The sequence below is a fragment of the Accipiter gentilis genome, chromosome 2 (genome assembly GCF_929443795.1).
Source record: "Accipiter gentilis chromosome 2, bAccGen1.1, whole genome shotgun sequence".
NCBI classification, from domain to species: domain Eukaryota; kingdom Metazoa; phylum Chordata; class Aves; order Accipitriformes; family Accipitridae; genus Astur; species Astur gentilis.
In genome coordinates, this window is record NC_064881.1 from 42,982,127 (window position 1) to 42,997,215 (window position 15,089).

Sequence of the window (15,089 nt, forward strand, 5' to 3'; positions counted from 1 at the left end):
TGTGGTAATTGATGAAATAAAAATTCCCTAGACTGCCCCTTAGAATATCCTGAGTTTACTGTTATCTTAGGCTGTGCAAGCTGGCCTTTCAAAAAGCCTGATTTTTGGAGGCATAGTCTAACAGCTTATGCATGGAATAGACACACTGCCAGTGCGAGAATCTACAAAAGGAAGGCTCATCCTTACAGATAGATATTGGCAGAAGTCAAAGACCTGCCATGAACTGGCTGATTTCATAAGCATTTCCCATCAAACGCAGTAACCTCTTTGCACATGTCAGCTGTGACCAGGTGGTGTAGTGTTTTGCCATGAGCAAATGTATCTTTTGATAGGTAAACCACAGCTACATTTTTCTAAACAATTATTTTTTTTAGTATTTCTAAATGTGTTTTCCTGATAGCACTGCTGGTAGATCATGTATGAAGTATCATTAATTATCATGTATAACATGTCTGTTCTCCCTCTTGTTGCTGAGCTCCCATGTAAATACCCATGTGGTTCTTTGCTGCTATGGGACTGTCACAGCAGATGCTTTTGCTTTTTCTGTTGCTGTAAACAAGCTGTTGTGACTGATACTTCTTTTCACCATATGTCCTGAACACTCCCAGTTCATAGTTATATGTCATTTCGAGGATGCTTTGTAGGGTGTGTATGCCTCCACCCCATTTCAAAATCAATGTAACTCTCAATGGATTGACTAATGACTGCAAGGTGTTACTTAGCATGCTGGTTTTGGCTGACAGTGCTACTAAACGAACAGTTGTTTGCTTAACATGTCTTTCATGGTTCCCATGTGAAGTAACTTTTACTGACAAACTGAACATGCCAATGGCTTCAGGTTTGCTAGTAAGCATTTATCTGACATGCTGCTCAGACCAAAAAGAAGTATTACCCCAAGTTGTCCTGAACATTGGTGATTTTGCCCTGTTCCTTAGCCATATCCTATGTTTGTATTGTCCTCGCACATTTTGTTATGCTGATCTCATCATCACTACATCCATCATGAATCTGTAGAGTAGGAGTGGGTGGTGGTAACTAAAGAAAACTGTAATGTACCTGTAAGGGTGTTGTGCTGATGCAGTGTATAAGATGTTGCAATTCTGTCCCACCATGAGGAACTGATGTCACATTTTCTTTCATTTGTTTTCATTTATGTTCTTGGGTTAGAACCATTCTCAACCTTCTTCATGGAATAGGATATGCAGCACCAAAGAGAAATTGCTTGTGCACAGCAAACGTATTTGCTTGTTATTACAGTGGGTGGACATGCCTTATTATTCACCTGTGACGTGTTGACCTTCCAGAAGGTCTACCTGGCATTTCAGTAATAGCATATGTGATGGTACAGTATTGAGTGTGGTCAGGAATGGTGTCTCTACTAATCATTTTAATGAAAGCAATCATTTGGAAGTGAACAGAAACTGAATTTAAATTGTAAACATGAAAGAAGTTAAACTACAGGAAATAGCATTCTTTGGGCATCTCTCTCATCTGACTCTAGGTTTCTATATTAGATGGTTGTCTGAGCCTATGTCATATGTGTTGCATTGCTGGATTATCCTTACAATGCAATGTATTGCTATTGGGAATATAGCTGGTGTGAAAGACTTTTTTTTTTCTTGGTAACTGGTGGAATTGTTCGTGTTCCCTTTAGCAAATCGCATGCTAGCTCTTACTTTGTTAGATATATGGCAGCAAGCTGTGTGATTATAGTTACGTAGCCAAGGGAGGGTGTTGTATAATTGTTCTCTTGAGGTTGGTACAGATGTCTACATGCAAATTTTTGTAGCTCCACAGTGGCAGGGGCAAGGCTTATTTGTGTGCATGTAATGCAGCTTCTCAAACATCTGTCCTTTTCGCTAACAGAACAGTGTAAGTTACAGTTCCTGCTCTTTTTCTGCTCATATATGTAAAGTCCTTTAATTCTGGAACTTGGAACTGAGAGAACCACTGTTTCAGCTAGCATTGGCTGTGCCCTTCTCTTCACCTCTCACTCTGAGGGTACGATTGAAGATCCTATGTGGGTTAATTTCTGTATTCAAATCTTCCATGAGTCAAGAAAAAGATAAAAAAGAGCCTGATGTAACTGTATCAATGTGTAACATAGTCCCTGTGGAGAGAAAAAGATTATTGACATTGTCTTTGCTACAGATGGGTGTCTAATGAATGTCCACATAATTTCTTTTACTCTTTGTGTGAGTATCAGCAACTTAGAAGCACTTTGTGAGTTGTTTTTTTTAGTATACACAGCTGGATCTTCTATATGGTATCTGGCCATAGTGCTGTCATTTGTGATGAGGGCAGGCCTTAGTGATGGGTTGTTATTTGGGCTGTGCTTGTGAGTGTGGTCCTGTGTTTATATGTTATTTTTATGTTAAAGAGAGAATGTCTGTAAAAACAGCCTGATGAAGTTGTTGCAGAAAGGAATATGTTTGCACCACACGTTGTCCGAATCAAATCATTGCTTTATAATGTGTGGGATTATGAAAGTATTTTGATTTAGTAACTGCTTTCTTGTGCTTACATACACCTGATGGCCAAGTTTCTTCTTCAGCAGAGTACTGAACAACATTGGTTTTGGTTGTGGTAGGCCTTCTTTTGCAGCAGTTTGCTGTGATGCTGACACAGGCAAATCATTGAAGCGTGTATGATTGCCCCCATTGCCCTGTGCGCAGGATGTTCTGTTTTCCTTTGCTCCTTTTTTCAAGTTTCATAGGATAAGGACTGTATGCTACTTTTTACATTTATGCACCAGTTTGAGCATCTGTGATGACATGCTGTTGGTCTTTCATAGTCACTGTGCTCCTTTGTTACAAAGCTATTCCTGAGTCTTTCCCATTCACAGTTGGATGTTATGGTAGGTGATCTTTTATCTCCAGGTACCTTTGAAAACTGCGTGGTATCACCTGGCAGTGCATGTTTTTTTCTTATTTTTCTTCTTGCCACAACTTGCATCTGCCTAAAGTAAACGTGCCAAACTGGCTTTACTCTTGGAAGAAATAATAGTTCTATGGATTGCTTTGCTTTGATTAAAAGGAAAGTAAAGTTTTCTTGGCTACATAGCATTTTATATATCCGCAAAGTCCATTTTTACATGAACATTTATTATTTCTTTGGCTCCTGAAATAAAATATATTCTGTAAGATTTCCAAGTTCTCTGTAAACTCTGGAACCTGAAACAATTTGATGAAGTGGACCATTTTTTTCTCAGTAGGCTTTTTCCCTGTCTTTCACAATGAATAGTACCATGGTCTGGTGAGGGGCAGAATTTAATGTGTGCGGCAGGGGAAGAGTGGCTCAGCAGAAATGATGCTTACCTCTTTTTTTCAGATTGGCATGTTTTGCCATATGTTTGGGATAGAAATAGCCTTTGTCTGGTTCAGAAAATGCTTAGCATTACGGATTTGACAAATGTCCAACTTCTTTCAGAGTTTGTGCTGTTGCTGATCATCATTGCATAGCACAGTCCCCACCACCTGTAAGCTAGGTCTTATGAAGACCTGTCAAAGGTACCGTTCCCTAGAATTTAATGTTGGCTTGAGAAGCAGTAGGGAAAACTCTTAATTATTGTTTTTTGGGGTGCTTTTTGCATTCCCAAAGTGCTTTTTGCATTCTTGGAATATCTTACTATTGCCTACGTGATGACTTCCCTTCTATTTCTAGTTATTTATTCTTCAGTTCATTCCAGATGCAATTACTGTAAGCAAGTGCTTTTCAAGAAACTGTGTTTTTGCCTGCCTATATGGCATAATGCTTCTTGTTTGCACAGCACAAATAAATTGAGGTGGTTTCCTTTTACGTTAGCTATCTGTACTGCTTTTGCTGGTGTTATCCCACTAATCATGCACGTAGATTATTAACTTCTGTAAAGCTGATTGAAAAATGGTGAGAGAGTGGAGGTTTTTAGAAAACTCTTAAAAATGTTATTTCTGGTTTTCAGTTATCTTCTCACTTTTTGGACAGACTCTTATTCTGTGTTTTTATTCATATTCAGTGTTATGCTGGTTGCTGTTAACATGTTGACCTTTACCACTCACAGAAGTAAATTTGACTGCAAGGTTCAGTTTTCCCTATTGTTAGTGTGAGAAATACCCTGTATACAGCAACTGAGCTAAATGACACTGAGAAGTTAATCTCAGCATTTCATAGTTACTTTTGCTGAAATAAATAATTACCTGGAGCTATGGTTTCACAGCAGGAAACCTAACTGTAGTCAAAAGAAACTGAGATTATGTTCTTGAGTTTTTGCTTGATGTCTTTTGCTTTGCATTAAAATGTGTCATATTGAATAACATTCTATTTCTTATTCCTTACAGATAAAACGAGAAAAACCAGAAAATATACCAGATTTAAAATATTTAGTACAAGAAAAATTTACTGCACTGGAGAGCAAGAACAGTGACTCAGATTTGCAAAGGAATGAAAAATATATGTATTTTAAGGATCAACTTAAAGAGATGAGAAAACAATGTAAGTCTTATTTTTAAAAAAATAGATTTCTTGAATGCTAAATGGTAAGATGTGACTAACTGCTCTAAAATGTAGAACTGCCAGTTATGGCTTAAACTGAGGTGAGTGTTCTTATTTAAAAATTTACTTAAATTGATATCTGTGTAGAAAAAAGCCAGTGTAATTACCTTGGTAGTTGTATTTAGACTACCCACAGTTCCCCCTGTCTTTGAATACAAATATCATGAAAATATTGCTTCACTTTTTTTTTTGGTAAGGTGGACCTTTTCATTTGAAGAGTTTTTCATTTTTTTTCTTAGTTGATAGGATCTTCTAAAAAGATTAGGTAAGCTGTTTTCATTTGTCACTTAAACAAATTGCTCCTGTTTCACAACTTTAGGTTGTGTTGCAACTCTAAGAAGACCTTTGCTTTAATCGTAGAACTATATTGTTGGAAAATGCTTACTGTGTGTGTTCTCAGGTTTACAGCTTCTATGCACGCACCCGGTAACACTGCAACTTACAAAAATCTGTTTTTCTTAATTCACGTGATTTATCAAGTGTTAAAATTTTCAGTTATTTGTGCTTGAATTACCAGAAAAGTTGGAGAGTGAACAGTTCTAGTATTTATGCAACACAAAAAAATTGTATGCTTTTATTGCTCTGCACATATAACAGCTATTAACATATCACTCTGATTACTGTTGGCAGGAAAGTTCATGGGCTCTAACACTATTTGTGCTGTTCCTCCCCAATCATGATTATGTTTTGAAATTATATTATTCTGCTTGCTGTCCCTTGACCCCTGTACATATTCCCTCCCACCCTACATTTTGATTTCAACATAAACTGGTATCTCAGGAACTTCAGGAGTCATAGATTAATGATTTATACCATTGGAAAATTATATACTGGATGCTCTCCTGTAGCTCTCCTTGAGTTCTGTTTTTTTGGAGCCTTATCCAAAACCCACTGAAACAAGTGGAAAGAATTTCCCTGCTGACTTCACTGGACTTTGGATTGCTTCCCTATAGAGATTTACGAAGTGTGAGGACATGCTTGACAAGGTGAATTTTAGATCTGATATCTCAAGACTCCCTAGGATTAGAGCTTGAGGGCTTAATATATTTGTTTCCTATCTTTATGTTTGTTAAGATTTTGGATTTGAGTATTAGCGCTGATCTCTGAGTTTAATAGAGCTCTTAGCACTACTCTAAGAATGAACATACCAAGTTGCAGACCACAAAACTGTGTAATTTTCACTCCCTACATAACCATAAAATTACTACTGCCCCACCATTGTGTTGTAATTCCTAATTTCCAGGTGTTTGTAACTGAGAAGATAAAATCTTGATAACTGACTTTGGATTTACTTTCCACCCTGTAATTGCCTGAGGAAGGGGTGTATGCCCTAGTAATGCTTTCGGCTTAGGCTATGGGACTGAGTTCTAACTGACAGACCTATTAAAAAAAACCAAATTAAATAAGCACAATAAGAATTATTCATTAAAAAAAAAATAATGAGGACATCATTCTGCTACTACTGCCTGAAATCCAGATTTGTCTTATTAGCCACTTGGACTTTTGTTTTGGTTGTGCACAGCGGTCACATTGTGCCCCAAATGAAATGCATGATGATGTTGAATGGACTGCTGTGTTCAGTACGTGGACTATTGATCAGCTGGGACAGCTTGGGTTTTGTAGAATTCATGATGTTTTTGATGAGGTAAATCCATCACATTTGCTCCTATCGCAGCATTTATTGCAATTTAAAAGGTTGAATGGAAAGTTGTTAGCTTTCACAGTCTTGGATGCAATATGATGAACATGTATTCAAATAAACAGTCTGGTGGAACCCACCTTCTTTTAGAATCATAGGATCATAGAATCATTTAGATTGGAAAAGACCTTTAAGATCATCAAGTCCAACTGTCAACCCAACACCACCATGCCCACTAAACCATGTCCTGAAATGCCCTGTCTACATGTTTTTTGAATACCTCCAGGGATGGTGACTCCACCACCTCTCTAGGCAGCCTGTTCCAATGCCTGACAACCCTTTCAGTAAAGAAATTTTTCCTAATATCCAATCTAAACTTTCCATGGTGCAACTTGAGGCCATTTCCTCTTGTCCTATTACTTATTAATAGGGAAAGGAGACCGACACCCACCCACCTCACTACAGCCTCCTTTGAGGTAGTTGTAGAGAGTGATAAGGTCTCCCCTCAGCCGCCTTTTCTCCAGGCTAAAAAACCCCAGTTCCCTCAGCTGCTCCTCCAAATTTGAAATGGAAAACTAAATGCCACCTCAGGTCTGCAGGTAGAAAACAGTTGGAAAATTCGAAGTTAAATTTTTCAAAGCAAGCACAATCCTGATACCTTAAACTTGCATCAGTGTTGTGTCTTCTGCCTAAATAATCTGTGGATCCACCATAAATTCACTTTCCTACTTTACTTTCCTCTTCAAAAGGCTCTTTTACCAGGAAGGCTTCCAGAAATTCTTGAGTAATCACGGGTGACTGAAGATCAGTGGAATCTGTTTATATTCACATATGTAAATTTGCTAATATATATATATGATACAGTGACCTGGAACCAGTCAGACTGTCCAGTTCTCTAGTTATTGTAGTTATGTGATCTTCTTGCCATTACCCTTATCCTCCCTCTCTCCTTTTGTGTGTTTTTCTCACTCATACCTAGCCTTTAAAAAGACCCATGGAATTGAATATCACAAATTTATTCACAAGCTTAAAGATGACGGACACCCACATTCTTACAGGATCAGGGTCTCTGGTCTCAACACCCTTGTGAGGGGCTAAACTGACACATGGAGTCCATCTGGTACAAAATGCTTCTTCTCATTGTTGAGCTCTATGTAGTAAATTACTATGCTGAGATGTGTAATTGAGCACTGTCAATACTATCTAACATATCACATATGCCATGTAGAAAGTACTGCAAAGAAAGAGTGGGCTCAGAGGCAGTAATTTCTGGGTTGTGATACCGCTGAGCTGAAGATTCATAAAATCTGTAAAAGACATCTACTAGTTTTGATAAATTGGTGATTTACCCTACAGCACATTGTGTGTATGTGTTATTTTTTTTTAATTTTGCAAGGAGAACATTAAGGTCACCCTGTTAAATATATTCAGCAGCCATGCTTAAGTCAAGCCATCTCTATATTCTTTAGCTTCTCCTGTACGAGTTGTGATTTCAAAAGCATGAGTCCTATAATACTGGTCCCATAATACAGCATATTACATGTCTGCAAATTTTGGGACACACTTTAAAACTACTTGGTGTGAGTTACGCATATCGATGACTTCATCAACAGCTACCTGGTTAGTTATTTAGTTTTCAACTATTAGTCTTGCCAGGTTTGGGCACAACTTAGTGCATAGCTCCTGGCCTGTTTCAAGCACATATATACAGTATGGTCCAATTTTTATCTCTTTCCTGGGATTTAGTTTAATTGCTAAATCAGATAAAATACAAAAACTCCAGCCAGGTTTTCCCAGAGGGGCTTTCCTGGAGTTTTCTTTTGTCCCAGCCTTTTCTATCTCAAAGGAGCACATGGGGTAGATGCTAAAATGATTTGCCTTTCATGATGAGTTACCTTTAATTATTACACACCTTCTATGCAGAATTTGACATTTGTATTCTAGAATAGCTGAACAAAGAATATTCTCACATGGTCTTGCTACTTAGAAATTAACCGGGATCCGAAGGAGAAAAACTTTCTTGGCACAGTTTTTAGGTATGGTGCAGAGTGTGAAGCAGTTAAATATAACCTTATTTTAACAGAAAATTAAGAAAGCTAATACATTATCTCTCTTGATACTTGCTGCCACAGTGATGAAGGGAGCTGCATGGTTGTTTCCTGCCACCTGACAGGTGACATGCAGTGCAGTAGGTAGCTCTAATACTCAGGGAGGAGAATGGTGCTGTATCACCTTCAGATTGTCCTCTTTGGGCAGTTCTGTGGGAAGGAGCCCTTCTTAGCTTTGAACTTTAGTGGCAGCTAAGGTGCAGAAATGAAATTGGGAAGGTGCATGTCTGTGGCAGTAAGAACGATACCATGCCTCAGAGAAGTTTCTGTTCTGCTCATCTTTCAGACAGTTTGCAGGCATTTTCCCTCAATCTGTGAGCATTTATTATGCAGCTACTTTAGCTGGAATTTGTGCAAAATGATGCAAAATCTCCACCTCTGATGATACGTGTCAAAACACTGTCAGACAGATTTTATGTGAATAGCAAGTGATTTTTCTGAAGTCTGTTTTCAGAATTATCTTACATTCCTAAATTCCCACTTCTTATTTTTAATGGAAAACATTTCATTTTTCTGCTCAAAACTGCTTAGAATGTAAACAGTAGAAAAGAATTGTTGATTAGGGTTTTTCTAGTATTATTTTATTTTAACTGTTTTGTGTACCCCAAAAGGGCTGCATTATATTTTCCAAATAATTGAGCACTTCGAGGGATATTGACTAAATCTACTAATATCAGAAAGTTCTAAATTATTGCATGTGTAGTTTGTAAGGAAAACTTTTTGTGACCTTAACCCTACATAACTGATGCTCTCCTTACACATAAGGGTCCTGGATGTGCAAAGTGCTTAGTGATCTCCTTTTGATTAAATGAAATGCTTAAGCAAGTTGCTTAAATTAAATTGCATGAGTAGGTCCTTTGAAATGAGTGAGATTGCTGGCATGTTTCACTTCCTTATTGGAGTATAACCACAGTACAGAACCTTGGAGGACTGAGCCCATAGGAACTAAGTCATGATTACTGCAGGAATTGTAACTTTGTGTTTTGTATCTTCTGTAAATTTAAAATCCCACCTTCTGTTTAAAGTTGTATTACCAAGTCTTTTTTATTTCATGCCAGTATATATATATATATATCAAAGGCATCTTCTGGCACAGAGTATGAGAATTTTGCCTTCACAAAATGAAAGTAAGATCTGTCTTTAATCTCTATGTATCAGTTTAAATTTCTGATACTCTGTGAAAAGAGCTAATCAGAAGGTATAATCTCTACAGCTGTGACCCTAGCTGCCACTGCTGTATTTGCTGAAGATTATTTAGTTTCACATTCAGTGCACAAAGTATGACAGGTTTCATAGCCCTTTTATAGCAGCTAATAACATGCACTTTGGAATCCTTGATAACTACAGCCTGTACGAACACCTAACAAATGCATGCTTCAATAGTCATTTTGTAGAAAGTGGTAAGATTTGAGTGAAGGACAATATTGCTGGTTATGCCAAACAATTTAAGGAGTGAATCTGGTAAATGTAGGAAAGATAATATTTTTTTGATAGGTAACAAATCGTTTTGAGATGCAATAGTAGTTCAGGCAACTTTTGTCATAGGAAACTGGTCATTGTAATGTACTTTGGAAAGTAGCAACACTGCAGCTGTAAAGCTCTTCCTTGCCCTCTCCCCTGAAGAAAAAAAAAATCTCAGAGGTTCTGAAAGGAAAAAGTATGTATCATGATTCAACATTTTACTAGGACAGATTTATAATCATTACCAATAAGCAAATATTTTGAAAAGAGAAGGTTTAAAATTTAATATTTAATGTTCAAGTAGACACCACTATGTCCTGTTTGATACATGTATTTTAAGCCATACATATGCTGAGAAATAATGATGTAAAAAAATGCAATTTTAGATGCAGTTTGGGGTAGAAAAAATGACACTGTGAAAGGAATACTCTTTAAATTCATAAAACAGTCTATCTGGAGATACCAGGAAAGACTGAAGTCTTTGATTTGCTTTTAGTAGGATAAGAAAACAAGCTGCAACAAGACACTGTGTAGTATAATGCTTGACAAGTTTCATCCAATTAATCCTCACAACATCACACGGAGGTAGGCAAGTTAATTTTATTCCTCACCATATAACAGAGGTGAAACTTGAGTAAATAGTTGAAATTACTTGTGTGGAGTCACATAACTGATTTGCAGATCTGGATTTCTCTTCCATTGTACTTAACTTCTTAGTTGGTCTATTTTCATCTTGATACTTAGATGGGTTGGCAGAGGATCAGCTGAAAAATAACGTCACTATTTTTCTTTGTATCTTCAATATAAAATAATAATAATTTAAAAACCCTTTACTGACTAATTATGGGAAAACAACTTCAGCACAAAAGTTGCAAATTCTAACTGAAAGTGGGATTGGTAGTATGACAATTCAGTGGTGTGTGTGGGATACACACTTCTCGTTTATGTAGAATACTTTATAGACAGCCCTTTGACTAGTAAAGAAATGAAAGATGATCTAGCACTTAGGAAGGTTGCTTGATGTTTAGGAGACCTCGGTTTAGTTCTTTGCTTTGTTACAGTCTTCTTGTATTAGATCAAGTCATTTAGGTTCCAAACAGATCACTGGGAGTTAGGTGCCTAAAATCTTTGTGGGTCTGAACTTACTACCTATCTCTGAAATTCAGCTATGTATCTATTGTGTTTGTAGACTGTGCAAGGAGAGACTAATGAACGTAGACTGGCTCATATCCATGCTGCTGCGGGCTAGTACACTATGGAGCAAAGTACCCATGTCCGCTCTGCACTGCAAAACACTCAATTGCCCTGCTTCTCTTGAGGCACTAAACCATCATTATTATTTTTTGTGTTTTTTTTTCACTTCAAAGAGCTGGAAATCGTAACATAACTGTGTTTTAATCTGCCAGAGTAATATTTTCATGGCATGATACTGAGGGAGCAAATTGCAGCCCCTGAGGAGTGACATGAATATGTTTAGAGGCATTTGTGTGAATGACATCTGACTTCTGGGTAGGGTTAAAGGACTACCCTCAGAGAGAAACTTGGCATGGTTTTGTGCTTTTGGGACTGTCCTGTCTGAATATTGTCTGGAAGGAACTAGTTGGCTTACTCAGGAGTGAGCTAGCCCACTTGTATTTTTGAAGAATTAAAAGATCAGTGCCTGGGAGTGAAATGGAATGAGTTAAAGTGATGATGATTATGTCTGACATACAAACCCTCTATTTCACAGAGTTACTGGAAAGAGAAACAAGCTAGAGAAACAAACTAGATAAACGGGATGCTCAAATACTATAGCAATGGGAGCTATACAGTACCTAAGATGAATACCCAAAGTGCAATATTACTATCACAGCAAGGACAAAGTGTCTTTGCTAGTTTGCAAAGAAGGACTCATTCTAGAATGAATGAAACCGTCAAAACTTTCTTTTGCAGTCTGGGACAATTTTTCCTGGTCAAAAATTAGCTATGTTGATAGGATAACAGGCAGAAGCTTGCATTAACAATAATTCTGTTAGTCGATTAATGAAGAACATAATTGCCAATGGAGCCGGTGAGGGCTTCTTGGATGAAATGATTGCCTTTCTAATGCAATTGATCAAAATAAGAAGTTTCTTGCTTTTGCCTTTTGAACTCTGATGTGGAATTTGTAGTTAAAAAGGAAGAGGAATCAACCCACCCCCTCAAACAGCCCTTCTCCATTGTAAGTAACCTGGAGTATAGGAGACCTGGTTTTCAGTCTCAGTGATTTAAAATCAGAACTTGACTGACTCTCGGCCTACGAGGTGATTGTCCTGTAGCTCTGGAATCAGTCTCCCTCTCTCTCTGTTCAGTCTGTATATATAAAAAGGGAAACAACTGCAGAAGGAAATACTGAGAGACAGTGACCCTTTAGCACTATGGTAAAGGCAGTCAGCTGAGGGAGGTATCTAAATCAGAAAGAGCATCAGATGTAGGCCTCTCCTTTCATAAGTATCTGCCCTTCCAATCAGTGAATACTTGAGGGTAAACTCTTTATCTCTTTCTGTCTCTCTCATCTGATCAATACATATATTTTAAAAACATGTACATTTTATTGAATTGCAAAAGTCTTTGTAAAATATAATTATTGGGTTTATATCAGCCTGGCTTTCAGATCAGCACTGACTATATAAAATCTAGAAAGGAAATGGAGTGTTGCATAGAAATTATTTTTTATTATTATTATACACTTAGGGATAATACTTTGGGTAATTTATTGTTACTGTCATGGGATAATTCTGTCTTAAGTGAGCACATTGATGGCTACCAGGATGGCATTTTTACTGTTTGTAAGAACATATAGGTCAGGTAAGGAGCTTCTGGATGCTGATTCCGTTCCCTTAATGTTGCATTCAATCACATTATCTAATAAAATGCCATCTTAAAATATATTAATTTTTTTCCCCTTTACTTCTGTTGGAAGAGTGATGAAAAACCTTAGAACCTTGCTCAGATGGTGAGAAATTTTCAGGCAAGTCAAGCCTGTGACCAGTTTTTTGCTCATTTGTTCTTGTGCCAGCACTGCACCTTAGCTTATATAGATGTTCTCCCTCAATGGTGTTTAGTTCAATTCAGTCAGTTCCTGTTTTTCTTGACTCTATGGTAATCCATTTGTGCAACATGGAAACTTACAAAATCTCATGTCTTGTGACCATATTTGAACTCATCAGAAATGTTTTATAAATTTCAGAAGAGTAAGAAGCATAGAGATAGATGCTAAAGCTTGCCTGTATCTGAAATTCTGAAAACTTCAATAGATGGATTATACCTTATGGAAAATTTGCTTTCTGTTAATAAAACATAAGCAATTTCACTGAGAGTTTTCATTCACTTCTTTCATGGTGTAATATTTTTCTTGTAAAAATTTGAGCAGTGAAAATGCAAGGACTGCCTCTGCCAGCTCAGTACAATTTTACTTGCCATTATGTCTTTTGCATGCTATTCAGACAATTTAAAAGATAGAGGATGGAGGAATTCCATTTTTGTGCCATGAGGTTACAGCTTAAACTTGAAGTGTGATCATAGGACAACAGGTAAAGAACAGTCCAAAGAGAAGAAAACAAAGAAAGAGGAAAGAGAGAGCATCTCAGTGTTACAATTTTTCAATTGAGATGTTCTCATTTTGAAGTTAGGATATTGAGGAGGAAGGAGGAAAATAAAGCTCAATGGAGCCTTAAACTTAGGGAACTTTGTTTTATTTACTTATTTTTTCTGTTACTTGAGTATTTGTCTTACTCCTGGAGGGACAGTAGTTTTTTTTATGCTTCCTATATGTTAATTTTAATTATTTATATGTGGGACTTTGTGCCACCAGTGTGCACAGGGATCAAAGGAAATACTACTTCAAGTAGAACTGTACTCCGAGAAATGCATTTGAATTGAGTGCCAGCACAAAAAGCATTTGAGGAAGAACAGGGAAGTAGATCTGAGATAATGCTGACTAAATAGTAATACACCAGCGCATATCACACTGCATGGTAACTTCAGAGTACCCCAGTTCAGAGAAAGGAAAACACTTGGTGATTTTATGCTTCCTGAAACTGTTTGCCATGTAGCTCTTTGGTGTGTCCTTCAAAAGAGCTGCAGGTTGAGCTAGATCTTGCTTTGGTAAGCATCAGTGTAGCTTCTGAAATCAATGGATTTTCCCTGATCTGTACTTGCAACATGCGAGTAACATGCAAACTAGTAATGTACAGCAAGATTAATAAACATCTTCTAATTCCTTATCAGAATTTCACGTGCATTGGCTGCTTACTGTAATTTTTGGTATCCATATTGTTTCATTTCCTTCTTGAAAGCTGTAGGCACCAACAACCTCACAGTAAAGCTTGATTTCTTTCCAACTTGAATTTTGTGCCATTAAATCTACTGGAGATCTTCTTCACACTACCCCAAACCTGTTCAATAAATTGAGCTGAAATGGAGGAAGAAAGCTAGAGAAGCGCTAAAGGACTGCAACACCCATCATGTAGGTTTGTGGGCCTCAGACTGGATGCCCGAGCCCCGAGTTAAGTGCCTTAGCTCCCTCAAGGAGGGTTATGGCACATCTGCATGAACAGCTTCGTTCAGTGACGAATCTATTCTGTCAGCGTAGTGTGCTTTACATCTGTACGTCAATCACAGTATTGCATAAGATGACTAAAAACCTGCCAACTATAAACTAATGCAAAGGGAATGAATCAGGGCTTTTACTGTGAGACTGAGCACACATGCTTGTATTATGTAGCTGGGGAGGAAATGGACCATGGCTCTAATCTGTGGATTTGGGAATTTCAGGTGCTCAGATGATTACGGATGTTATCAGGGAGCTGAAGTGGTAATTGTGTGTACTGTCTCTTAGCGGTAACCTAAGATAGGTTGCTTTCAGTCACCATTAGCACAAAGTCAAAGAAGTCAAACACCTTCGTTGGTATTTATACTTACCCTAAAACAGCCTTGGAGCATTCAGATGTTCTGGCACAGCTGAGGAGCGGTTTAAGTTGTCATCTTTCAGCTGTTATTGGCCCTCATTTGAGACACAGCATCTGACTTTACAAGTGTGGATAGGTTTATCATGTCTTATCATCTCAAATATGGATGTAGATTTGTTGTGTTACCAGACTTGCCATGAACGATCTCAGGACTAAAGGCAAGTTGCTTAGCAGGTATTCCAGCAGGCACCAAAATTACCTTGTGAGGGAGAGAAGCAGTTAGTGGAGCGATAGTGAGAGTGCTTATGTTTTATATCATAGCATTGTGTCTACAGCAGTTGCCCAGGAAGTGATGCAAAGGAATTCACAAATAAGCATCTAAGAAAAATCCCTTATGGGGAAGATGTCACTTTTGGCACCTCT

General features: G+C 37.6%; 1 protein-coding gene across 1 annotated transcript in view; it reads left to right on the forward strand.

The window, feature by feature from the left end:
- The window catches only part of NSMCE2 (NSE2 (MMS21) homolog, SMC5-SMC6 complex SUMO ligase), a 133,741-nt gene that overhangs the window by 59,362 nt on the left and 59,290 nt on the right, over nt 1-15,089 (forward strand). The window contains exon 4 of the mRNA XM_049820944.1: nt 4,317-4,470. Within this exon, the coding sequence (XP_049676901.1) occupies nt 4,317-4,470 (154 nt within the window). The remainder of the gene's footprint in view (nt 1-4,316; nt 4,471-15,089) is intronic.